This window comes from Gadus chalcogrammus, chromosome 19 (assembly GCF_026213295.1).
Source record: "Gadus chalcogrammus isolate NIFS_2021 chromosome 19, NIFS_Gcha_1.0, whole genome shotgun sequence".
In the NCBI taxonomy this organism is placed as follows: Eukaryota; Metazoa; Chordata; class Actinopteri; order Gadiformes; family Gadidae; genus Gadus; species Gadus chalcogrammus.
The window spans coordinates 15,639,345-15,665,801 of record NC_079430.1 but is presented as its reverse complement, the minus strand read 5'-3'; the positions used below and the strand labels follow the sequence as shown (position 1 = coordinate 15,665,801).

At 47.0% G+C, this 26,457-nt stretch overlaps 2 protein-coding genes across 2 annotated transcripts in view; both read right to left on the bottom strand.

Annotated features, from left to right (window-relative positions):
• cacna2d1a (calcium channel, voltage-dependent, alpha 2/delta subunit 1a) overlaps positions 1-3,275 on the bottom strand; it is a 92,503-nt gene extending 89,228 nt beyond the window's left edge. Inside the window, exon 1 of the mRNA XM_056578062.1 lies at positions 3,173-3,275. Within this exon, the coding sequence (XP_056434037.1) occupies positions 3,173-3,260 (88 nt within the window). The 5' untranslated portion in view covers positions 3,261-3,275. The remainder of the gene's footprint in view (positions 1-3,172) is intronic.
• A 4,143-nt stretch (positions 3,276-7,418) lies between these two features.
• Positions 7,419-26,457, bottom strand: part of pcloa (piccolo presynaptic cytomatrix protein a) — a 54,504-nt gene continuing 35,465 nt past the window's right edge. The window contains exons 14-28 of the mRNA XM_056578670.1: positions 24,437-24,545; positions 23,068-23,132; positions 21,767-21,978; positions 20,239-20,289; positions 19,722-19,852; positions 18,159-18,185; positions 16,203-16,296; positions 15,380-15,451; positions 14,529-14,781; positions 11,718-11,906; positions 10,380-10,521; positions 10,129-10,190; positions 8,849-8,983; positions 8,492-8,637; positions 7,419-7,562 (exon numbers count right to left, since the gene is read on the bottom strand). Coding sequence (XP_056434645.1) covers positions 7,419-7,562; positions 8,492-8,637; positions 8,849-8,983; positions 10,129-10,190; positions 10,380-10,521; positions 11,718-11,906; positions 14,529-14,781; positions 15,380-15,451; positions 16,203-16,296; positions 18,159-18,185; positions 19,722-19,852; positions 20,239-20,289; positions 21,767-21,978; positions 23,068-23,132; positions 24,437-24,545 — 1,832 coding nt within the window. The remainder of the gene's footprint in view (positions 7,563-8,491; positions 8,638-8,848; positions 8,984-10,128; positions 10,191-10,379; positions 10,522-11,717; positions 11,907-14,528; positions 14,782-15,379; positions 15,452-16,202; positions 16,297-18,158; positions 18,186-19,721; positions 19,853-20,238; positions 20,290-21,766; positions 21,979-23,067; positions 23,133-24,436; positions 24,546-26,457) is intronic.

The window sequence follows — 26,457 nt, the reverse complement described above, 5'->3', positions numbered from 1 at the left end:
GGTTATGGGGTCCGACCGCGGACGGAGGAAGCTGCCTTCCCCTCGCGTCCGCTGACCAATCACATCGGAGTGCTGCTGTCGCGGGGGGAGACGTCTCGCAGGCCCCCCTCCCCCTCCCAGAGACGACAGGGCGACGAGGTGGGGTGGAAGGGGTGGGGTGCAGCTCGGTAACCACGACAACCCCATTTTGATTATTATGACTATTTACCATGGTTCTTTTGATTTATTCATTCAGTATCTGAATGCGTTCTTCTGTTTTTTGTCCTTCGTCAGACTCTTTCGTCCAAAGAGACCCACAGTGTTTGACTTGACGTCGTAATCAGCGGGTGGATGGTAAGGCCGCATGGCTGAGGCCTACAGGTAGACGGTGGACATCGGGGATGGAGCCCGGAGCCTCCCAGCCAGGCGCCGAACCCCCCCACCATGGCGAGGGTCGACCATTCTGTCCATTACTTGACGTTCTTCAGGACGGCTGCGGCTCCCGGCTGTCAGATGTGTTTTTTGTTTCGTGTTCTCGTTCTGTTGGTTCGCTGTGACACGGGCGGGCTGCGGTCAGATGGAGTTATACTCTGGTGCACTGGAGATGTTTCTCAGAGGTTATTTTATAAACCGTACAACTACAACAACTAAAACAGGTATCAAGCATCTTCCATTTGTTACACATTTAACAACCCATCCATTGTTTCTAACTCATCTAGAATTACTTTTTTTAAAGGCTTTGTTTGTAAGGATGGGGAGAAAATAATCTATAATGTGACAATTTGCCGCAATACTTGTATCGTTAGGTCGCCAAATGGAAATCTTTGAGATTACCACTTACATTTACCATCAAAATGCACAGAATTGCAAAATGTACAGTAGCACAATTAACTTATCGTATGAACAAAAACATTCCTTATATCGTACCCTGAGGTCCCTGCTGATTCCCATCCCTATTTTTTTGCCTTCCACTTCCTTTCTTAAGGCTGCTCAAGGCTGCTCATGATGATGTACAGACATCACACGTCCTCAGGCCGGTGAAGCCCTGAAACACGGTGACACTGGCATGAGTCAGCCGACCAACCAGGGGGCTCAGGACGAGGAGGAGGACAGAGGACGGGGTGGGTCATAAGACTCCAGATGGTTCCCGCGTGCCGCCCTGTTTTTCATCTCTCTGTAATTGTGTTTCCTGGTCCTAATGGTGGAGAGGGGGGCGGGGGCGGTAGAGAGAGAGAGAGAGAGAGAGAGAGAGAGAGAGAGAGAGAGAGAGAGAGAGAGAGAGAGAGAGAGAGACAGACAGACTGAGACCAAAAGAAGAGAGATAGAGAGAGAGAGAGAGAGAGAGAGAGAGAGAGAGACAGAGAGAGAGAGAGAGAGAGGGATGGAGAAAAAGAGAGAAAAAGAGACAGAGACAGAGAGACAGAGAGAGAGAGAGAGAGAGAGACAGACAGACTGAGACCAAAAGAAGAGAGATAGAGAGAGACAGAAAAACAAAGAAAGAGAGAGTTAGACAGACAGAGAGACACAGAGACAGAGAGAGACAGACTGAGAGACATAGAGACCAAAATAATTGAGACAGAGAGGGAGAGAGAGAGAGAGAGAGAGAGAGAGAGAGAGAGAGAGAGAGAGAGAGCAAGAGAGAGAGAGAGCAAGATGGGGCAGATAAGCAGACAGCCAGGCTGCATAAAGTCCTTTTGATAGACCCCAGAGCATGTTTTCAGTCACTATAAGGTCAGGGTGTCAGTCTGGTCTGGCTCTGCCCAAACATAACCAGATCAACAGACGACCAGGCCACACAGAAACATAAATGCACCCATCCATCCATCCCACCAAAATAACTACATTTCAACACCAAGCATCAGCTCCTCATCCGTCTATCCAACCAAACCCTACTTCTGCACAATCCAACCGTCCATTCATCTACCATTCATACCTCTATCCATCCAGCCAGCTAATCAAATCACTGAACTTAATGCAGCTTTTAATGATGTGTTCCACCAACCCAGGTGTCATTTCTAAAATCATTTCTAATCCGATTGGAGAAGGTTGCCCCCAGCTCACCCATATGGCTGTGAGGTGGAACAGGGCTTGATTGCAGTGTGGGCACCAGGACACCCTCCAGACCACATCTCAATGAGTCTCATGGTCTCAGCAGCAGCTACAGTGTCTTTAGCTCAATGCTAGACATCAGTGCTGATAGATCAATGCAACCGCTAATCAAGTTCAATATTAGAATATTACGTTGATGAAATGTGACTGAAATCAGCTTGAGGAGCCCGGCAAACCCGCCTTTAAAACCACACACACACACACACACACACACACACACACACACACACACACACACACACACACACACACACACACACACACACACAGTAAAAATAAAGTCAAATAGTAATGAAATCACAACGGGGGGGGTCTCTGAGCGGTGGTTGGGGATGGGGAGGGGGGGGCGCTATGGGCTGCTGTGCGTCTGATTCATGACGTTACGTAAGAGATAGGACGGGGGGGCGCTGGGGAAGACAGGAGACAGCAGCATCATGGCCCGCAGCAACGGCTGAGTTTAAAAGGCTGCTATGTCGGATGTTATTTAGGGACTATATTCTCATGTTAATTAGACTTACGATGAATGATTGGTTTATTATTTGTGGAATTTAAGTTTTTTATAATTTAACTTGCCAGACATGCTTCATGAAATGGTTTAATTACTATTTTCAGCACACGGTAACTTCAGGCATAAACTTCGTCTTTCACAGTAACATGTTTTCTATTAAAGTTTCAAACCAAACAGGGAAACACAAAGTGACAGTGATGGCGTTCTCCAATGGCGAAAGACTTTCAGTTGGAAAGTGATTCTATTGTTTCCGTTTCTGGATTTATGTGTTCAAAGTTCACTTTTCTCCTCTGCCCTGATCAGCTTAGAAGCTGTGTGCGGGGCTCTTAACTTGTAAAGGTTATGGGACTTCAAGAGGTATTTTTGTTAGTTCGGGTCGTGGTCGGACGCCAAATTTCTTTTTCAAGCCCGATGAGAAAAAGTTTGGGAATACCTCCTTTATGCTAATGACTCTGAGAGAGGCCTACTGTTAATGAACAACTAGAGCAAGGAAGTCTGGCATAGGGCCACAATTATTGTAAATGATTCGGCCAGAACAAGTAGAAACAAAAGCTCAAATGAAGGCCGTTTTCACACCTGAATTCTGAAGACTCTGTCCGGTTGGGCAGTGAAGTTGCTTCTTCGTGCTACATTTTTTAAAATGGTTGGGTTTTCGCGTCCACATAGCACACGTCAGGCTGTCGGAAGGGTCGGAACCGCATTGGACAGAACCGCAGAGGGAAACTCATAACGCTTCCTCGTTGCAGACCCTTATAATGGAACAAAAATTAAAACCAAAAATAAATAAATAATACTCATAAATATATATTTATTTTAATACATCTGGGAGGCAGGGCTATATATTGCACGGAAGCCGCCTGTTGCAGACCAATTCAATAGATTTTGTGAGCCAATGGTTTTATTTCGCCCCCTAGAGGGGGTAAATATAGTAGCCTACAGACTTGCCTTACCGGAGCAGAACATTACTGGATGCGCGTGTGTATGAAAGAAGGTAACTGAAAATAGGACGTGACGATGGCAACATAGTATTTTATGTACGCCTATGTCCTCCTTAAATCCATGGATGTATGGACATTACTCTTTGCTAGCACATAGACTCTAGGCTCGACAATTACTGTGACAAGCGTGCTCTTCCTCCGTCAACATGGTAATCTAGCGCCCTCTAAGGGTAACATGGTATTGCTGCATCAGCAAACGAAAATAACATAGTTAGCAAAAATCCTAAAATATATATGAATGCAAGTATAGGAATATACCAAGGATTAGGGCCTATACATTCAGTTTTGATGGTTATGGTAACTTGACACTAGTTGGTCAGGAATTCAACACACAGCACGATTCATTTGTACAGATATTTAATATTTAGACATGGGGCAACAGCCATTTATACAGCACAATTTGCATAATTTATCAATACCTTCTGTGTACAATCACAAAACCATGACAGTAGATTATTTTTTTCTGCTTATACGTACAAGTGGAAAACCAGACGGGTTTTTACAAGCATAATCTTTGTACAGTCAGCATACGTCATTAAATAATTTATTTTTTTCTTCTTTATAACGCTTTCTATAACTCTCTATATTGTGTACTATATCTGTCTCTATCATAGAGTCTCTATCGCCCCACTCGTTATTCTTCTTAGTTTATTTTTATATTTTTTTATAGTATCTGGACACAAAAATAGTATGAACCACCAACGAAACATGCAACATCCAATGGTGAGCACATTTAAATTCTCCTGCAACTACTTGAGTTATTAAGATAGATGGTCAGTGTGTTGGGAGACTCGTTAGTGAACCGTTAGTGGTTGTGACGTGAATGACAAGGGGCGGGGCCTAATCAGCGTCCGTACAGACGTCTAAGGTTCCCGTGGTTTCAGTCGCAGAGCTGTTACTTCTAATGGCCGATGACCTACAGCCTACCCCCCCCCCCCAGCCCGGCCACATCTCCCTGGTACAAAAAGGTCTGTATTTACATGGTGGGAAATAGAGAGATGGCAACTGAGTGATTCTTCTTCTTTTGAGTGCACAAGTATGTAACTCTGTATGTTTTTGTGTGTGTGTCTGAGCGACTGAAAGCTATGCGTTACAGCAGATGCCATGCGTTGTATGGTTTAAATGAAATTGCTACACATGTAAGCACATTGCTATGAAAAATAATAAAAAATACAAATTGAAGAAAAACGTATTCATAATTATTATTAATGTGGGGAAATTATTCCTTTCAATTGAATGGAAACGTAACTTATATTGCACATCTGTGTGTTTGTGTGTGTGTGTGTGTGTGTGTGTGTGTGTGTGTGTGTGTGTGTGTGTGTGTGTGTGTGTGTGTGTGTGTGTGTGTGTGTGTGTGTGTGTGTGTGTGTGTGTGTGTGAAAGGCCAAAAAAGTTAATTCTCTGAGATTGAGGTAACATTGTAAACAAGCACTAAATGCTGAAACAAATAAAATAATAATAACGTAAGGTCACATGGTTCATAAACACATTTGCATATCGTGATACAAAGTAAAGGATTTTAGTAAACAAGGTCAAAATTTGAGGTCAAATGAAATGAGCAGAGATTAAATGCGCAAGTGAAACTGAAACATAAACACCTGCATGTAATAAATAAAACATGATAATAAAATCTGTCTCCCTCCAAGTGTCAGCATTTAGTAGATCAATTCAGGTATGGTGAGATGTGGTTACAACATTGTATGTATGTTGCATAGAAATTAGTGGGATACACGTGTTGGAATAAGTGTTCTGTGTTTGGCATAAGCAAGGATATGAACGGTGATCGAGTTGTTGAGTCGTGTTGTGGGCGGCCTTGGACATCCTCATGTGTTCGAGGTTATGTGATATTGTCACGTATACCCTTTGAAAGGATTGTGATGTTGAAAACATGTCACTGACCAAATGCTGAAGGGGGACGACCCTGATGAACGAAACAAACGATCAGGACGGTTGTCATGGTCACGGTCGTCAACAGAAACTCGGTCATCAGTTTAGAGGATTTCAATGTAAAAAAAACAAACACTAGAAAAACAGAAAATTAAGAAAAGGACACAGGCATATAAGCAAAGTTTAACATTAACCCAAACAGTAAGCACATTAGCCATACTACCAAAGTTTAAACGTAAAAAAATAACATTTGCAAATACTTTGGATAACCATTTAGACAGCTTAACCTCTTTTTGTTGTTATCATTCAATTCCTGTTGAATTGGTTTTGCTTGACCTCTCTCGTTCTCCGCCTCACAAAACCCCCACGGGACATTAACAGCTTAACATTCTTAGCAGAACGTGCAAATAAAGTCAACTAAAAGGTGTTTTTCTGAAATTGTGTAGCCACGTTTTGAAGCAAGAGGAAATACGAAGCAATGTGCCTGAATTACAATATGCATTCAAGCTACAAATAAAGAGAATAAATAATATATACATAGCATGTTCAAATGTTTTATTTCAAATGTCTAAATAGGGGGCTTCATAATAAATATGACACAATTATCGAGACCGGATTGGCAGTGGTAAAGATAACTAGGCCTATATCTGATATACCTACAGTATATATTCTATTATTCTTTCTTTCGACAATGACATCTCACCTCACTATAAAAAAAGTGAAAACCTAACTGGTATTGATACTGTGGTACTACATATCAGAGACACGGATCAATGTGCACACTATATCAATATACCTTTTAATCAGATATATGAACATCCTCTGCTGGGACTGAATTCATAATTAGGCTGAAAAAGGGATTTAAGGGCTTTTAAGCAGCCAACAATTCCTTTGTTTATTTTGAGAAGAAGTTCACAATCTCAAGTATGTTGGAATGCTCTAAAGCGTGGCATAACAAACAAATAATTGAGGAGAAGACAAATGATAGAACTCTATACTCTGGGCATAATATAAAAATAAACAAATGACATGTTCTCCCTTAGTCTTTTAAGTTTCAACATGTCATTGCCGGATCATCGTAAAGCAACAAGAAGAGTCGTTTTAAATGCTTAAACTTTCATTTGTGGATAAAACATCTAAATAAATACATAGATACATGAATGAATAAATAAATAAATAAATAAATAAATACATTTGAGATTTGTCTATTCCCTGTTTCCATTCGATTTTCGCCTGTGTTTTGGCGGTACTGTACAGAACTGCTGGGCGAAGAGTGGGGTAAGTGTGTGTGTGTGTGTGTGTATGTGTGTGTGTGCGTGTGTGTTTGTGTTTGCACGTGCATGTGATGGTGCGTGCTGCATGTGTGTGTGTGAGTGAAGTAAGAAAGTATGTAATACCTGGTTGATTCTTGCGTTTTCTTGCGTTTCCTCTCTTGAATCCCATGTCCAACACAAACCTCATCACCTACTTCCTGTAAACATGTGTCCGTCTCCTGTAAACACCCCCCCCCCCCTCCCCTCCTCCCAACTCCCCAATTGCTTCGGATCGCCGAAAACAAAGAAAAAAAGACAAGAGACGAAAGAAGGAACAGAAAGCCCCCAACAACCACCACAGCAGAAGGGAAGCCGAAATGAAGAGACAACACACCCCCCTAACCAACACCCCCGCACCCATCTAGACCCCTCCTCCCCGAAAGATCCGTCAAAGAATCAGAAGTGTGTGTGTGTGTGTGTGTGTGTGTGTGTGTGTGTGTGTGTGTGTGTGTGTGTGTGTGTGTGTGTGTGTGTGTGTGTGTGTGTGTGTGTGTGTGTGTGTGTGTGTGGTGGGGGGAGAGGGGGCGTCTGTACTCATCATTCCCCCAGGCTACGTGTTCCCCGCCCGGGTTCTCCCCCGTGCTGCTCCACGCCGCCCCCCTGTGGTTTGCGCCGCCGGTCTTCCTAGGAGTGGATCTGGGCGGTGCTGGCCAGCAGCTTGTGCCAGCTCACCACGCGCTTCCGCAGGTCCACCTTGTCCAGCCACACGTACGCCTCGCCGATCAGAGTCTTCTTCATGAACTTGCCGCCGTTGGAGACCAGGAACAGCTGCAGGAGCACAGCACAACACCGGCGGAGTTAAGACCCTTCAACTGGATCCCAACCAGACGTACAAGCACACCAACTAAGAGCTCAGGGTTGTGGAAAGGTTGTGGAAAGTTACACTGTTATCCTATTTCCTCTCCTTATGTTCAGTCCACACACTGCATTACGTATCCATCTGCATGTATCTTTTATTCATAGATTATTCATAGACATTCAAGAGTTTATATTCATAATATTCATGTTGCTGCTGACGTCAAAAGGATTGCAGCGTGTTCCGGCCTGGGACTAACAGCTGTGATGTACGCCAACAGGAGTGGAAGCACTACCACTATGCCAGGGAATCTGTCTGCATCGTCGACTTTATAAAGATTGGGCAAGAGGCCAGGCTATGGAAGCCCGTGTCCACCAGTAAAAGAAACCACAAGCTTAAACTAAGCCTATCTTATAAAAGGTTTGAGAAGTTATGAATTATGACTATTATTATCACAAACAAAAAACAACGGACTGATTAAAAGACATTGCATACCTGAGATTGAACATTTACATTCACTAGACGAGTTATTTAGGATTGCATATTGTTTGCATCGTGGAGGTCGCGGCGTCGAAGAGACGGAGGCCACAGAGCACGTGCACACCTTTCATCACGTTATTTACACCTTTTATCTCATAATTAACACTCTCTTATCGCATCACCTGGTCGTTTCATCACATATTTATGACTTTGTTTTGCCTCAATTCGAGCTTCCATACAAGACAAAGTATGAAGCACCAACGTGCATAAACACACACACGAAAACACACACATTCAAACACACATACACGTTCACATGGCCGACACACACACACACACACACACACACACACACACACACACACACACACACACACACACACACACACACACACACACACACACACACACACACACGTACCTGCAGCGCGTGTCCGGTGGGGTTCATGCAGAAGCGGAACGTCTCGTTGAAGGACGGCTCGCGGTCGTGACGACACACGCGCGTCTTCTTCTTGATGATCCTCTTCTGGGTGGCGATGTTCACCACGTACAGCTTCATGTAGAGGTCTGCACGCACGCACGCACACACACACACACACACACACACACACACACACACACACACACACACACACACACACACACACACACACACACACACACACACACACACACACACACACACGTCTCTTTGGTGTGTGTCTGTATCCATAGTGTGTATCTATAGTGTGTGTCTATGTGTGTGTGTGTGTGTGTGTGTCTGTCTGTGTGTGTGTACCAGGGAGGTGGTCTGCGGTCTTGAACTTGTAGGTGATGTTACGACACTGCAGGATCTCCAGGACCAGGTGTTCTCCCTCCGTCTTCATCTCCTTCTTCAGGGCGATCTTTATCTCCCCCATTACCTGGGTCTTACCTGGAGACACACACGCACGCACACACACACGCACGCACGCACACACACACGCACGCACGCACACGCAGACGCACACACACACATACACACAAACAATTTCATTCCTGTTTTTAGGACTAGGTTGTATTCAGTTGTATACCGTTACCTTTGGTTACCTAGGTTACCTGTTGTCTAAATACAAGCAGTTCTCAAATTCAATAAAAAATTAAGCAAACCCCGTTTTAATTTATATGCTTGCTCTACCATGCTCTGCTCTTACAGCAACACGTGAAAATAACAGCCAGTGAAACACATTGTGTGGTGAAACACACCCTCTAGTGGACAATATTCTTACTGCAAGTGTCAGCCATGACCTACAAAACACGGGAGTTTGACAGATACCCCAACTGCCTCTGCTGTTTCCCGGACAACGGAGGGGGAATTATATTTCGAAGTTACTCACTTGTAGAAATCACAGCCTACTGGCGTTTCATTTCCCAGCGAACCAGTGAACCACTGACTAAACTAGTGCGTGTGTGTGTGTATGTGTGTGTGTGTGTGTGTGTGTGTGTGCGTGTGTGTATTTGTGTGTTTGTCTGTGTATGTCTGTACCAGTGTGTCTGTGCCTGTGTGTGTGTGTGAGTCATATGTAACATTGATAGAAAACAATAGTGACATGGATGGAATAAACCGGAAGACAGGACTCACTGTTCTGTGACAGTATCCTGTCAGAGCGCATAAAGAGCAATGGGAATGTGAACAGGAATGACGTTTTTGTGGATATTTAATTTGAACGGGAATAAAGTTTGAATGGGAATCACATATTTAGGGATATTCTATTTACGTTCAGGGATATGTATGTTAAAATGAATAACATGTTTAGGGATGTTAATGTGAACGATTTTCATTTCTGATTGTATGCTTAGCTAACTTTCGATTTGGATAAAAATGTAAACTACATGGTAGGAGATATCTTCTGGGAATGGGAATGACATATATAACTGGGAACAGCTGGGGTAATGACAGTTTGAATCAGGCACACAGAAATCCCCCTTTAAGTTTAAAAACACAGACACAGACACACACACACACACGGGCACAGACACACAGACACGCAGACACACATATACAGACACAGACACACACACACACACACACACACACACCTTCTGAATCACCGTGTCCCATCGGTGATTTCAACCCATCCGTTCCATTCGGGATCTTTCCACTGAAAAGCAAACAAAGAAAAAGGACAACAACATAATTTTAGATTCATACATTTATTTATCTATTAAGGTTTCAAAATTATTAAATTCTGTATGTTCTGATTGTGATTTAGTTTTTTTTAAGCGTTCCACCAAAAATAGGTAAATGGATCAGAATATGTGACTTATGGAAGAAAAAAAAGTAGACTTACAATCGTGGCACCTGAAAGATGGCACTGTCGACCTCATTGGTCTCTCCCTCCTCGTCCAGTAGGCTGTAAGCGCTGCCACTCAAACCGCTGTCCAATGAAGCGGCAGTGACCGGGGCATCACCAGACCTATAGCTGGACCGTGCTGTGCAAAGACGTAACCACAACAGTTAAGCAGAGAGAGAGAGAGAGAGAGAGAGAGAGAGAGAGAGAGAGAGAGAGAGAGAGAGAGAGAGAGAGAGAGAATGAGAGAGAGAGAGGGGGAGAGCGAGAGAGAGAGAGAGAGAGAGAGAGAGGGAGAGAGAGAGAGTCTCAAAACACATACAGATATTACTATTTTAATTAAATAGCCCATAACAACACATCACACCATTGCAATCATTGTGTGAAGCAGGGTTGGAGATTAAAAAAGCACTTCAAACTTGAGTATGGACATAAACATAATTATGTTGAATACATTGAGGCATGTGTGATATAATCTAGACACTACTGATACACATTAAACACAAATAGAGAACATTTCCATGGAATAGACAAACAGTTCTTGTGAGCGATTGCACGTGAATGTACACAGAAGAGCGACAAAAGAATCAAATACACAAACAATCCTGCTTACATCGTTAGTTATTCATGTGGCACTGCTGTGTGATTACTGTATATCTCGTTGCTTTCACCAGGTTTATTATTTTAATTAAGTTTGTATTAATTCCCTTTTTAAGCCTGTATCCTTTTAGGAAGCTGTTTACCCCAAAAACCTTTTAAAAACCGTTTTACATGAATCTTTATTTTAATATGTAAAATCTTTTTATTTTAGTTGAATCTAACTCATTGACTGTTTTCAGCAGAGTTTTCACCCGTTAAATTGCTCCCAAACGTTTGGAGAAGGAAGAACATGAGTGAGGTGCTAGGTGTGTGTGGATGTCACATGGAGGGCAGGAGTTCTTCTTGGGCTGCTGAGCGCGACATCTTTAGCCAGTAACGGTCCAATGAGGCGCAGTGTTGACGTCAACACAGGAGCGGCCATTTTGGAAACGCCTGAGTTTGTCGATGAAGCGTACGTCAACATTATGTTTCCCGCTACTAGCAGACCTAAGTGGAGGTAGCCATTAAGGAACGTGTCTCGCGGACGTCAGCGAGCGGAAAACACAACCTTCCTGCCTCGCTCTTTCTGTCCGGACAGATTATCTCTCTCCGCCCGTCCATCTATATTTTAGACGCCTGTCTCCTCAGTCGTGTGCGTTAGTACATTTCCACTCACTCTCGGTCTCTCTCTCTCTCTCTCTCGTCCCCCAACAGAGAGAGAGAGAGAGGAGGAGGGGCTTCCCCGATGTGAACGCTCACCTCCAATGGCGTGCGGCCTCTCTTCAGACACGGCCTTCCTAAGGGTCGGGGCTCGGCCGTCTGCTCTGCTCCTATTGGCCGACGCCAGCGATGGCAGGGGAGGCAGCCAATCAGGCTGGGCTCTCTGAATGGTGAGCACGCCCACTACACTGTGCCTGTGGTGCCGCAGGGGGAGGGAGCCACGGGGGCCTGGGTGGTGGTGGGGGGGGGGTGGAGTCGGTCGGTCGTTGTTGGGGGATTGTTTTGGGAGGGGAGTGGAGGGCATTGCAGCCGTTGGGTTCAGAGGTCAAGGAGATGAAGAAGAGGAAGAAGAGGAGGCATAAGGGGAGGGGGGGGGGGGGGAGGGGGCGAGCCAGGAACAAAAGCCATGGCCGACAGGTCCAGAAGAAGAACAGGAGGGCAGGAGGGGAGAGGGCAAGATGGAGACTCAGAGAGTAGAAGTGGTAGTAGTACATCCTCAAAGTTGCAACCAGCTGGATCGGCCAATCACATGCAACCGCAGTGTGCGCAGTATGCATTAGGCCGCATGTCACAGTGGGGGGGGGGGGGGGAGAGTGGCGGTGGGGGTGGGGGTGGGGGCAGCTTCCACATCCTGAGTCTGGAGGTCATCACAACCAATGGGGCGGCAGTAGGGGGGGAGGGGGGGCAGCAGACTGCATGCGACAGCCGGCCTCGTGGAGAAGCTGGTCGTTATTCGTTAACGTAAAATAACATTTGAAAGTAAATCCATAAAATAATTGGCAAAATAATGATAATAATACCAAAAGGGGATAAATGATATGATAAGGGGAGGAGGGGGGGCAGCTTTCTTCTGTTTTAATGCTAGGAATGAACAAGCGCTTGTTTTAGTTCGCTAGCGAGATGCTGCCATGATTAATGTACAATAAATGTAATCTCTTTTTCTCGCCATCCCAAAAAAGTACACCGATTTCAGACAATTGTCTTTGTTTGGTTGTGACCCATAACTTGGTCCATAACTTAGTCCGTTTGTGGCCTCATTTCACATGTAGCAGGCCGAGAAGAACTTTGTACAGACTGACTGATAACAGAGAAACAGGCAGCTTATAAAACGGTTCCCTTACTTTGCAAAACAACATCATTTGTACAACTTCATGCTGTATAGAAAAAATGCCGCCTTACTTCTACCTTTAGCATTGAGTTCAACTTTAAATATTACATTTAATCTTTTCTTTTAGTTCGTCTTATAAGCACATGCCTCTACGCCTCTGTGGGTTCATTTGAAAGGTGTGACGAACGCGGGGAGACGGCGGTCAGCCCCCTGGGTCACACGGGACGGCGCGACCGGGCGAGGTTAGAGACAGAAGAAGAGCGAGGAGGTGCGGAGACGCACGCTAGGGGAGGAGGGACGTTAAGGGAGGCTCAAATAAATCCAAAAGAGGGAAACGGAGGAGGAGCTTAAGAAGGGAAGGAGGAGGAGGGGGTGGAGGAGGTGGAGGAGGCGGGGCATGTGGCGGCCATGCTTTTATTTGCGTCTTGGTTTGATTGGCTGCGGGCGCTGCGGCGGCGGCTGCTGAGGCTGCTGAGGCTGCCCGAGGGCGTCGCCCGTCGCCACGGCAACGACACCATCCCCCCCGCCGCCGCCTCCGCCCTCCGGCTGCTGTGGGTTCGGGGCGGGGGGGTGGTGCTGGTGGTGCTGGTGTCGGGGGGTGCCTTTGCCGGAGCGCGGGGCCCCGTGGGGGGAGTGTGCGTGGGGGCTGCCGTGGTGGCGCTGGCGGGGGCCCGGGCTGGGGGCCCGGCTGGGGCCCTCGGACAGGGAAGGCTTGGCTGAGCCAGGGCTACTGTGAGCTTTCTCTACAGAGGGCACCTGCGTGTCTAAAACAACCACATGGACCAGGTTACAAAAAGATAGACCAATAATACGTAAAGCTGATCGACTTATACTTTATTAAATTACTTATTATTTACTGATAGTGAACTTACTGAACTGCAGTGGGTATTACTGATTATTTACTTTTAATTGAACACACACTAGCTAGCATGGTGCATTGCTAGCTAGCGTTGCAGTTACTGCTTTACCGGCTACGTTCCCTGAATAAACTGAATGATCACAAGTGTCCAAGACTATCTTGCGTTGTGGTTACGTTGTTATCGCTGCGGTGCTGGTCAACCTAAACTGATTTCCTCTTCATTAGCGTAGTCAAAGCCTTCCACAGCCCTCATGCCTTAGCCTGGGTGTTAGCAGTGGGGTTTAGCCAAGGCTAGCCCTGAGCTGCAGCTAGTGGTCAGAGACAAGACAAAGCGAAAAGAACAACTACAAGATAGAAAAGAGAGCAGGACAAGCTGAAGCTGGGACGATGGCTGGAGACAAACGCACAGCGCGATGGGTGGAGGGTGGAGGGTGGAGGTCAGTGGGAGGGAGAGAGGCAGTGTGGAGACATCGGAACATAGATGGAGAGAACACAACTTAAGAGAGAGCCAAACAGTCAGAGAAAGGTAAGGTAAGATGGAGAGTTAGAAGGAAAACAAGAGACCGGAAACAGAAAACACCAGACGAAGGAGAGAGAGAGAGAGAGAGAGAGAGAGAGAGAGAGAGAGAGAGAGAGAGAGAGAGAGAGAAGGAGAGAGAGAGAGAGAGAGAGAGAGAGAGAGAGAGAGAGAGAGAGAGAGAGAGAGAGAGAGAGAGAGAGAGAGAGAAAGAGAGAGAGAGAAGAATAAAGATAACAACATCAGGAGGAGGAGGTGGTGTTAGTTGGCGGTTTATGGCGGTTTGGTGGTGGTGGTGGTGATGGAGGTGATGGAGGTGGACGGAGGGGCGAGGAGGAGCTCTCGGTTATCTCGGCTGTCTCCTACCCTTGGCCGGGTTGGGGAAGATGCCGTGGCTGCGGCTCTTGCTGACGGAGGTCTTGGGCGAGTCGTGGAGGTCCTGGGTGGAGCCCCCCGTCTTGGGGGAGGCGTGTTGCGAGGAGGGCTTGGAGGAGTGCTGCCGGCCCCCGCCCGAGTGGGCCGAGCGGCGGTGGTGCTCCCCGCCCTCGCTCTGCTCCTTCAGGACCAGCCAGCGCGGGACGTTGTCCAGCTGCACCGTGTTGGACAGGTCGATCAGCACCTGGGGGGCACACGGGAGGGTTCAGAGAGGACACTCTGGTGCCGATGTATAGAAACACTGCGCTGCTCCCCACTAAAGTCCTACACACGCAACACGTGGTGGACAGGTCGATCAGCCCCTGGGGGGCCCGGCTCAGGAGGCAGAGCGGGTCGGCTGGTAACCTGAAGGTTGCCGGTTCGATCCCCGGCTCCTCCTAGAGTGTCGAGGTGTCCTTGAGCAAGGCACCTAACCCTAACTGCTCCCGACGAGCTGGCTGTCGCCCTGCATGGCTGACTCCGCCGTGGGTGTGTGAATGAATGGGTGAATGTGAGGCAATATTGTAAAGCGCTTTGGGTGGCCAATGGTTGGAAAAGCGCTATATAAATGCAGTCCATTTCCATTAACACGGGAGGTTTTACAGAGCATATGAGGGTTGTTGACAGGAGACTCCGGATGTTGTTGTATAAAAACACTGCGTTGTACCCCACTAAAGTCCTACACACGCAACACATTCAGCCAGAAGAGATCCTGCAGGATTTGTTCAACTTTAAGGGTAATTAACGGGTTTGACAACATGTTGTGTGCCCCGAGGCCACGGCGGGCTGTCAGGAGAGCTTACCTCTCCCAGGAAGTCGTTGGAGGAGCTTTTGTCGTAGTCCCACACGCTCACTTCTAGCGTCTTCTTCCTCAGCTGTGGCACACAGGGAATATTAAGGCATGAAAAAATACAATGGGTGGGCGGCCATTGTTGAGGTAAAAACGAACATATTCTAAAATATTATTTTGCAGACACCTTTACCCAAAGCGTCTAAAAGCAGAGTTTAGATGCAATAAGGAGCAGGTAATGGAATAGTGTCAAGGAAGCCTACAGATTGACTGTGTAGGCATTGGGGTTTGAACAAATAACCTTTGACTGAGAGTCAAACACCCTAACCACTAGATCAGGGGTCTTCCACCAAGAAATGGGAAATACATAATCGCTATATTTACTTTTTCTTTCAAAATGGAATACCTCTCTATTCAGAGGTCAAGGTGATAATGCGACACTAAGGTAACAAATCATATTTTCTCAAACTACAAATTTCATAAATGCAACAAACTATAGCCTATTGGTTATTTTATACATGGTATAACTATATATCAAACTTTATACGCTGTGCGATCTATGTTTTGTGGCTCTAAGTTTAGTTTTATTTGGTGGGAGAGGACCGCAAACGTCTCTGATAGTAAAGGTTGCAGACCCCACACTAGACCAACCACTGCCCAATTAGAAATGAAAGAAGGGAAATAAAACATAAATACAGGGTTTGCTCGCAAAATAGTGATAACAAACATAAACGCTGTCTTTGCGCATGCATCCACTTTCTAAACTAAAACGTCCGTCCGTCCCTAAAGGTCCGTCGTCCGTCCCTCCAGGTGCGTCCGTGTGTCCGTCCTCTCACCTGTTCCAGGTGGATGTTCTTGTAGATGACTGTCTGGTTCCATTCCGGGCTCTGGCTCTTGCCCGCGTGTTTGGTCCGCCTCTTGTTCTCAGCGCTGTGGTGGGAGGGAAGGGGGATGACACACACACACACACACACACACACAGAGACGGACACACACACACACACACACACACAAACCCATGAGGCTCCTCCTGAAACGCCGGAGCTCTGGAGGAGAGGGGCGGGGCCAAACGACCAGGATGCAATGAGACGGAACACGGGCAAGAGGAGCACGATGTAGAGCAGAGGGGGTGAGGGGTGAGTCGGATGCACAGCGTGTTATCGGATGGAACGACACTCAACAACGCACAACACACGGGTCACCGGTGGGGGGACATCGAGGGCGCATGTACGGTTAGGGTTTGATGTTAGACTGGCTTGCTCGGTCGGTTTAGTGGGTGCAAGGTTTTGGAGGGATCACAGGCGCGTTCACGTGGGAGTACGTGTATAAGTAGTGTTACGCGTCAGGCGTTACATCGCAGTGTCCTGTTACAGTGCTATTTCACACGTTAGAACGCGTTGGTAATGTAATGACATGTGACAGCATGTATTTCATACGTAATAGCATTATGGAACAGCCTGGTTCAAGGTTAAGGGGTTAAGGTTAAGGGGTTAAGGTTAAGACGGTTAAGGTTAAGGGGTTAAGGTTAAGGGGTTAAGGTTAAGGGGTTAAGGTTAAGACGGTTGAGGTTAAGCATAGGCGAAAAGGCAGGTTCAACACTAGGGTAAGGTATTAGAGTTAGGGTTAGGCTGTTCCATAACGTTATACATATTCATAGCTAGTTATTACATATGGTGTTACAGGTTGTTACATTGCTAATTACATGTGTAATTGCACTGTGACAAGGACACTGTTATGTAAAGTGTTACTTTGTTATGTTCCTGTCAATAAAAGTCAATAAAAAATAATACATAACAAAGGCTATACGGGGTGAATTTGGGTACCCGGATCACTAAGTGAAGGCCTTGGGGAACCCAACTAAAGCTGTAGCATCAGAGAGTGCAGATGCAACATGTCATTTTAGTTCACTGTTCAAATTCAATGTTTGTTTTTAGTAATTGGTAACACTCTAAGGACCCCAAAACAAACAGGAAACACTACCTAGGGGTTTAGGGTGTAAGGGGGTATAAAAAAAGCTAATGCAACACCATCAGCTTCCCTTAGGGAAAACAAAGTAGCTGGTTTGTCTAATTTGCTACGTCATTTGGCAACAGTGAATTCTAGTACCGGGTTGGCAAATAGAAACACTATAATGTCTGGAGGACAATACGGGTCTCTGAGCAAATCATGGTCACTGTCTTTTCTGGTTTCACTTAAACACCTGTTGCCAATACATTTTGTCAAATCATTTGTGTCCATTATGCCGAAGAGCTGAGCCTGAAACAATGCTAACAATGGCAATATAGCACTGTTCTCTTTAGGTATCAAAGAGGGTTGTTCAGCGTGGACTCTGTGTACAGAATAACAGTTGTCATACAATATTTTGCGAAATGTCCCCGGAGTGCTATATTGCTTTTGTTTACATTTGTGGCAAGGGCGTTATTCATGGAACAGTCATTTTGACAAGTTGTATTGTACCACACGTTTCTGTAGAAGCCATTAGAGACGGTGGTGATGGTCTGGTCACCCTGAACGGTACGGCCCCTCAGCGTGTTGAGATGCTGCTCACCCGTCTCAACACAAAGAGACACCACTGTATCTCTGAGAGACTACATGACGCTAAAGCTAGGGGGGGGGGGGGGGCAGCCTGGGGACAGGACTCCAACCAGCAATGTCCTGTTCCGGGTTAAGAAACTGAACTGAACCAAACTCTAACCATCACCAACCAACAACCACATGTCAACAGAAGAAATTATAAAAAGGAACGGGACCAAAAGACCAAAGAGACTGGTAGTCATAGTGGGCGCACATACCTGGCATTCTGGACAACCATGACCTGACTGAGAGGGTCCAGCATGCATTCATATAGAAAACAACATACAGAAACAATAGTCAGAGAGGCTCACGGCCCACTGGGGTCCCGTGTGTGTGTGTGTGTGTGTGTGTGTGTGTGTGTGTGTGTGTGTGTGTGTGTGTGTGTGTGTGTGTGTGTGTGTGTAGGTGAGTGAGTGTGTGTGTGTGTGGGTGAGTGTGTGTGTGAGTGTGTGTGTAGGTGAGTGTGCGCTACAACCGGAGTGGGTCCACAGCAGGGAGAGAGCGCGCCACAACCATTTACATGTGCTTCTCTCAAACACCAACAGTGTGTTCGTACGGACGGGGCCTGGCAGCGTTACAGCTGCTGCTCCTTCGGCTGGGAGGGTGATTCTGCAATTTTTGTGTGTGCGTGTGTGCGTGTGAGTGTGTTACTGTTCTAAAATGACTCCGGTAAAAGGACCACTGGACCTCAGGAGATGCCACAGATAAAAGAACCCATAAAGGCACATGATGAGACAGATTGAATCACACGATGGTCACGGCAGCACAATGAGCCTGGGGCGGGGCGGGGGGGGGGGGGGGGGGGGGGGGGGTGCAGGGTGCAGGGGGGGTCATGTTTCAGGGCTCGATACAAAGAGCCATCGATCCCCGTCCTTTGCCCCCCCCCACGCCCGCTATCCCCGGCAGCGGTTTGCGCCAAGCAGCCTAATAATGTGCAACGTGATTTAAGGTAATGTGCTCCGGAAACGAGGCGCCGAGAGACGACCGGGTCCTTAAAATAGAGCAGCTGCTGGAAGGAGGGCGTTGGATCGGTAGCTTTAGAACACATGAGGAATACACGGCTCGTATGGGGAGGTGGAAGTCAAGGGGCGAGAGAATCAAAGCATGAAAGACGGTTTCTAAACTTGAGCCCCTTTGCTCGTAGCCTTCGAGTCACCACTGACTGTTCGGGTCTTACTTATTATTCAATGGGTCCCTTATTGAGTGACTTCGCTTAAGTTTGTTTTTTGATGCAAGCCTGGCTGCGATGCAACACGACAGCAGCAAAGGTTGCCTGTTGAGAGAAATAACTTAATTTCCAAAGAACTCCTTGGCTGGAGCCGGTAAGTAAAGCTGAACTCCAGCCACGTCTATTTCAAAGCGCTGTCACATCTCAGGGTGCTGTTGGCTGTTTACAAGAAGACGCTGCCAGTAAAACAGGAAATCTTGCAGTTGCAAACAAAGCTTTTAGTCAGGCTAACTTTGAGGCAAACCAGAACGTATACACTTGGTTACTTCACCTGAGGATGCAACACCAGTGATGCTGAGAAAATCTAAAAATTAAATTCTAGAAGGACAAAAATACATCCTCGAATATAGCCTCAAGTATATTCCAGCAGCAATGTCCCCCTGGCAGGTGGAAGCGTAAGGAGCAAACTATCACTACCTTCCCTGTGATATAAAATTCACACACTCATTATTTACACTCTGTTCTCTCTCTCACTCCCTCCCTCCCTCCCTCCCTCCCTCCCTCCCTCCCTCCCTCCCTCCCTCTCTGTATCTCTCCTTGGGCCACCACTCACCCTCTCCCCGGGAGGAGGTAGACCTTGACGAAGGGGTCTGAGAAGCCGTTGTTGTCCCGCTGGGCCAGGCTGCGCGCCTGCAGCACATGAACGATCAGGTTCCCCATCTGCTTGTCGTAGTGGATCTGGAGCTGATACAGGAGAAACGAGCTGACTCTTTGGAACACACAACCATCAGGATCTGATACGGGAGAAACGAGCTGACTCTTTGGAACACACAACCATCAGGAGCTGATATGGGAGAAACGAGCTGACTCTTTGGAACAGACAACCATAGCTGGGTTATGAATCAGTGGAGAGTTATTGAATCCAGGTACATAGTTGTATTCAATAAATATATATTTCAGTTATTGAATCCTGGTACAAAGTTGTATTTTTATATATATATATATATATATATATTTGGGTTATAGAATCCTGGTACATAGTTGTATTCGATGTATTTATATTTTGGGGAGTTCAGCCCCCCCATGCAATAATTCAACCACTGGTATTAATTCAGAACCAGTGGGCTTACTTGGATCTCTCCAGAGACCGGTTGGGACTGGATCTTGGTGCCCTCAGCTGTCTGTCAAACACAAAGCAACAAACACCGGTTATATTTGAACGTGTTCAAGTAAAAGCCGTGGGTGGTAAAGTATATTCCTTTGATTGATTAACTGTTTAATATGTGGTGGGATGAAAAAAATGGTGGCTTGAAATTTCCATGTGAAACTCTACTCTAGAAGAGACTAGCATTATTTTAGAAAAGGCTTGAATATAATCGATTTTAATGGAACAGAGGTCAGCAACATGGCAACGTTCACCCAGTTATTTAATGTATAGCGGTCAGACTACTTTTCATTATATATTTGCTGACCAGGGTCTTCCCCCATCTGCTAACCTTTTAGCTTAGCCGCAGACAGTTTCAATACACCGTCATCATGCACTGCTGGAAGGAGATAAGCTCCCGTAGAGGTCATGCTATCTTAAGTCAAGGTTACCGGCTCGGAGGACATGGTTTGTTTGGGTGTGAGGGAGGAATCAGTCAAGCTAGGAGCAGACTCAGATTAGCTGGAGGTTAGCATTTAGCATCGGTGGAAGGAGGACTGTAGCTCCTCATCCACCTTCCGTTCCAGCTCCACCTCCACCTTAGTGTGTCAGAGCCAACAGTTCTTCTAGAAAAACCTCTGATGACTCGAGCGACAAGTTTCGTATCATCAGAATGAACGGGATTCAAACTTGTCACATCGGAGCTACCCTCCACAGTTCCTCCTCCACCTCCACCCTCCCCCTCTACTGTAGCTCCACCCTCCCCCTCCACCCTCCCCCTCTACTGTATCTCCAACCTCCCCCTCCACCCTCCCCCTCTACTGTATCTCCACCCTCCCCCTCTACTGTACCTCCAACCTCCCCCTCCACCCTCCCCCTCTACTGTATCTCCACCCTCCCCCTCCACCCTCCCCCTCTACTGTATCTCCACCCTCCCCCTCTACTGTACCTCCAACCTCCCCCTCCAACCTCCACCTCTACTGTACCTCCACCCTCCCCCTCCACCCGTCTTCCTCCACCCTCCCCCTCCACCTCTACTGTACCTCCACCCTCCCCCTCCACCCGTCTTCCTCCACCCTCCCCCTCCACCTCTACTGTACCTCAACCCTCCCACTCCACCCTCCCCCTCCACCCGTCTCCCTCCACCCTACCCCTCCACCTCTACTGTATCTCAACCCTCCACCCTCCCCCTCCCCCACCACCCTCCCCCTCCCCCTCCACCCTCCCCCTCTACTGTACCTCCAACCTCCCCCTCCACCCTCCCCCTCTACTGTATCTCCACCCTCCCCCTCTACTGTACCTCCAACCTCCCCCTCCACCCTCCCCCTCTACTGTATCTCCACCCTCCCCCTCTACTGTACCTCCAACCTCCCCCTCCACCCTCCACCCTCCCCCTCTACTGTACCTCCACCCTCCCCCTCCACCCGTCTCCCTCCACCCTACCCCTCCACCTCTACTGTACCTCAACCTTCCACCCTCCCCCTCCCCCTCCACCCTCCCCCACCCCCACCCACCTTGCTGCTGTGGCGCTTCTTGCTGACGGAGGGGGACCCTGGCTGGCCGGGGCTGGCGGTGTCGGAGGTGGAGTTGGCCGGGAGGGGGTTGGTGGAGGAGGAGGTGGTGCTGTTGGAGGTGGAGGTGGGGGGGGCCTGCTGCTGGGACACCTTCTGCAGCTCGGCCGCCAGCTGCTTGGGGTCCACGCCCGGAGACCGGGGGGGCCGGTCGCCTGGAATACAGCAGTGTACTGTAAATTATACTGTACATTACAGAAGTATACTGTATATTATACTGTACATTACAGCAGTGTACTGTATATTATACTGTACATTACAGCAGTATACTGTATCATATACTGTACATTACAGCAGGATACTGTATATGATACTGTACATTACAGCAGTATACTGTATAATATACTGTCTATATACTGGACTATTTATCATTGGCTATTATCATTAATAGTAGTAGTGGAAGGTAGTAGCAGAATAAGTAGACGTAGTTGTTGCAGTAGTAGTAGTAGTGGTAGTTGTTTTAGTAGAAGTGGTTTTAGTAGTAGTAGTAGTAGTAGTAGTGGTTTTAGTAGTAGTAGTAGTAGTAGTTGTGGTAGTAGTCATAGTAGCAGTAGTGGTTTTAGTAAGTGGTTTTAGTAGTAGTAGTAGTAGTAGTGATAGTGGTTTGAGTAATAGTAGTTAGTAAGTAAGGTAGTAAGTAAGAAATGCAGAGAAGAAATATATAGACAATAATTCGTTTTTTATAGGTATAATAATATATAGTATTTTTATTATTATACATATACAAATATAGTATTATTAATATTACTATGATGGTGATTAATAGTAGTAGTAGTAATATTTTCGTTAGTATTATTATTAACGAGGCACATATACACACAAACCAATGAAAGAGGTCTGACCTGCCACCCTAACAAACAGCTTGTTTACAGCTGGAGGGAGAGGAGAGAGGAAGAGGAGGGTGAGAGAGGAAGACATAGGGGGGGGGGGGGGGGGGCAGTGAGAACACCAGCCCTATTTTCCCAGTGTTATGGATGTGCAGAAATAGGTCACATATATTATACACAAGCAAGGACTAGAAGGGATTCAATGAATCTAAGAAGAGCGGCCATGAAAAATTAAAAAGAGGGAATAAAATGACGACAATCAGAGACTAGTAGGAAGAGGGGCAACAGACGAGTTAACATCTTAAGGTTAACAGATCATAGAGAGTGAGAGTCAGAGAGTGAGAGTGAGAGAGCGAGAGCGAGAGAGAGAGAGAGAGACATTGAGTATATATTGAGAGCCAGGCCAGGCCCTCTCACCTTTGGGGTGCTCCTGAATGTCCAGGTGCTGAGAGCTGTCTGTGTCCGCAAGCATGTTCAGATCGCTGGGCGAGAGACATAGGGAAGGGGGAGAGAGAGAGAGAGACAGAGACAGAGAGAGAGAGAGAGAGAGAGAGAGAGAGAGAGAGAGAGAGAGAGAGAGAGAGAGAGAGAGAGAGAGAGTTATTCAAAGGATTTAAGGATTGTGACAAAGTTGAGTACATAACCATAACATAAACGCCATCATGTTCTGGAGTATCAGGAGTATTGGGATGTTGAAGTTTTACAGCCTCGCTATGCTATCAGTGAACTGCATTGAGAAGCTACCGCACAACTTGCTTTTTGAGGTCTATCTTCATGAATGTGTGTGTGTGTGTGTGTGTGTGTGTGTGTGTGTGTGTGTGTGTGTGTGTGTGTGTGTGTGCACGCGCATGTGTGTGTGAACAAGGGATAGACACATAGAAGTTGAGGTTTTGGGGGAGACGCGGGGGGAGAGAGGTGGACCTACAGACGGACACAGAGGGTGAGGTTTGGGGGAGGGAGGGAGGGAGGGAGGGGGGTGGACCTACAGACGGACACAGAGGGTGAGGTTTGGGGGAGGGAGGGAGGGGGGTGGACCTACAGACGGACACAGAGGGTGAGGTTTGGGGGAGAGAGGGAGGGAGGGAGGGAGGTGGACCTACAGACGGACACAGAGGGTGAGGTTTGGGGGAGGGAGGGAGGGAGGGAGGGAGGGAGGGAGGAGGGTGGACCTACAGACGGACACAGAGGGTGAGGTTTGGGGGTGGGAGGGAGGGAGGGAGGGAGGGAGGGAGGGAGGGAGGTGGACCTACAGACGGACACAGAGGGTGAGGTTTGGGGGAGAGAGGGAGGGAGGGGGGTGGACCTACAGACGGACACAGAGGGTGAGGTTTGGGGGAGAGAGGGAGGGAGGGAGGGAGGTGGACCTACAGACGGACACAGAGGGTGAGGTTTGGGGGAGGGAGGGAGGGAGGGGGGTGGACCTACAGACGGACACAGAGGGTGAGGTTTGGGGAGGGAGGGAGGGAGGGAGGGAGGTGGACCTACAGACGGACACAGAGGGTGAGGTTTGGGGGAGAGAGGGAGGGAGGGAGGTGGACCTACAGACGGACACAGAGGGTGAGGTTTGGGGGAGAGAGGGAGGGAGGGAGGGAGGTGGACCTACAGACGGACACAGAGGGTGAGGTTTGGGGGAGAGAGGGAGGGAGGGAGGGAGGTGGACCTACAGACGGACACAGAGGGTGAGGTTTGGGGGAGGGAGGGAGGGAGGGAGGTGGACCTACAGACGGACACAGAGGGTGAGGTTTGGGGGAGGGAGGGAGGGAGGGAGGGAGGGAGGTGGACCTACAGACGGACACACAGCTCTGCGTCGCTGCACTGTGGTGCCACCAGGCCCTGGACCTCCTCGTAGGTCTTCCCCGTCAGAGGAACGCCGTTCCACTCCAGGACCTGCATTCCTGTAACACACACCTGGGTGAGAGGCCTGACAGGTGCACACCTCCAGGGAGGGCGCTTCAACACGCTGAGGTCAGTGTCCGATGGCCGCGGGAAACCCTTTGTCGGATGCACGGCATCTTAGTACTTGGAGCTAATGTTCATTTACATTCCTGTCCCCAGATGGGGTTTTCAAACTACAAAAATATAAATATCAATAGATGTAAATCGGCGTACAAGAGGATGGCATCGCATTACAATATCAAGCTGAATAACAAGGATAAAGTGAATCCTTTCCTTTCCAATTTCAAACAAATCTAAAAAAAACTATTTTCTGAGAAAAACACACAGCACACTCCTATTAAGGGATGATTCCATGAAGTTCTGAAAGGATAAAAGAGTTTTTAAAAGAGACTTGTTAAGCGCTTTGAACTTGTCTCTCAAAGGTTTCTTCAGCATATTCACTTTGAAGAGTTTTTGCCTCAAAATGAAGAAGAAAGTATTAGAGTGTAAAATCCCTGCCAAGTTCAGAACGAGCTTTGTTTCAAACAGGACACCCTTAGTTATAAGTAAAAGAAGTTTACATATTTTCTGTATCATACAAATTTCAATAACAATATATACAATAGAAACACTCATTTGCATTCAAAGTTCAACATTGGCGGTTGTCTTCTAGCGAAGGTTGAGTTTGAGACGAGTTGCTCATAGGGTCAGAGTCAGCACAACACAGCAAACCCACTCAGCCACAGCACACCGTGCGCACACGTCCACTTACACAGGTTGAAACAGCTTCCCAAGAAGGTCCTGGGCTTACGGACCAGCTGCCGAGCTGTGTATGGGACAGCATCATGGCTGAGTGCTACATGCTCCTGGTTTCAACGGTACACTGCAGTACGACAGCATCATGGCTGAGTGCTACATGCTCCTGGTTTCAACGGTACACTGCAGTACGACAGCATCATGGCTGAGTGCTACATGCTGCTGGTTTCAACGGTACACTGCAGTACGACAGCATCATGGCTGAGTGCTACATGCTCCTGGTTTCAACAGTACACTGCAGTAGAAGGTGTAACTCAACCGTCTACAATGTTTTAATTGACTGTTGGCATTAATATTGAATTTCTCTCTTTTTGGCTTTTTGAGTGAATATTTTATGTGTATATATTAACCTAAGCAATTGTAGGTGCTTGACACTTCTATGACTATCTTTACGATATTCTGTGACATATTGTTGTGCCTCCTACTTCTGACAAATGTATTTATCGTTAGTCACTTTGGATAAAAGCGTTCATAATAGTTATATGCCCCAAATGTAAATGTCAATATAAATTTATTTTTCCATATATATTTTTAAAACAATTATTCTATTTAAAAACGTAAGAGAAAATAAATAAATTGAGTCCTTTTTTAGTCAGTTTGCTCTCCAGTCCTTTTTGTTACGCTAATCACTCGTCTGGGAATAATTAATGACCTCCAACTTGACAATCTCGGGGTCCACTCGGTCTCTGTTCCTAGTGTTCACAGCGTCCTGTTCCTCACAGAGCTCCTCACAATGGACCTGTCTGTGGAGGTGTGAAAACCCTGAGTCATCCACACCACTGCTATATCCAACTGGCCCCCAGAAACAAACTAATAGCATTAGTATCCTGCTATTATTAGACGGTGACGTGTCTATGTGCTAAAACTGGACTAAACGGGATTACAGATCAGGAAAGAAATGATATAAAATACACAGAATCATCTTTACACAGTAGGATGGCTCTGTTGAATTGGGCAAAGTCGCAAAGCAATGAAAAGATCGGAATAAATACAAAGAATGAGGTAAAATGATGCAATAAGTGATTGGGTACGTTTAGTTGGAAAGTAAGACGCTTAGGACAGCTGGGCGAGGTTTGATGAAGGGGTTTGATGAAGAAGGACCAGAGATAAAATCAC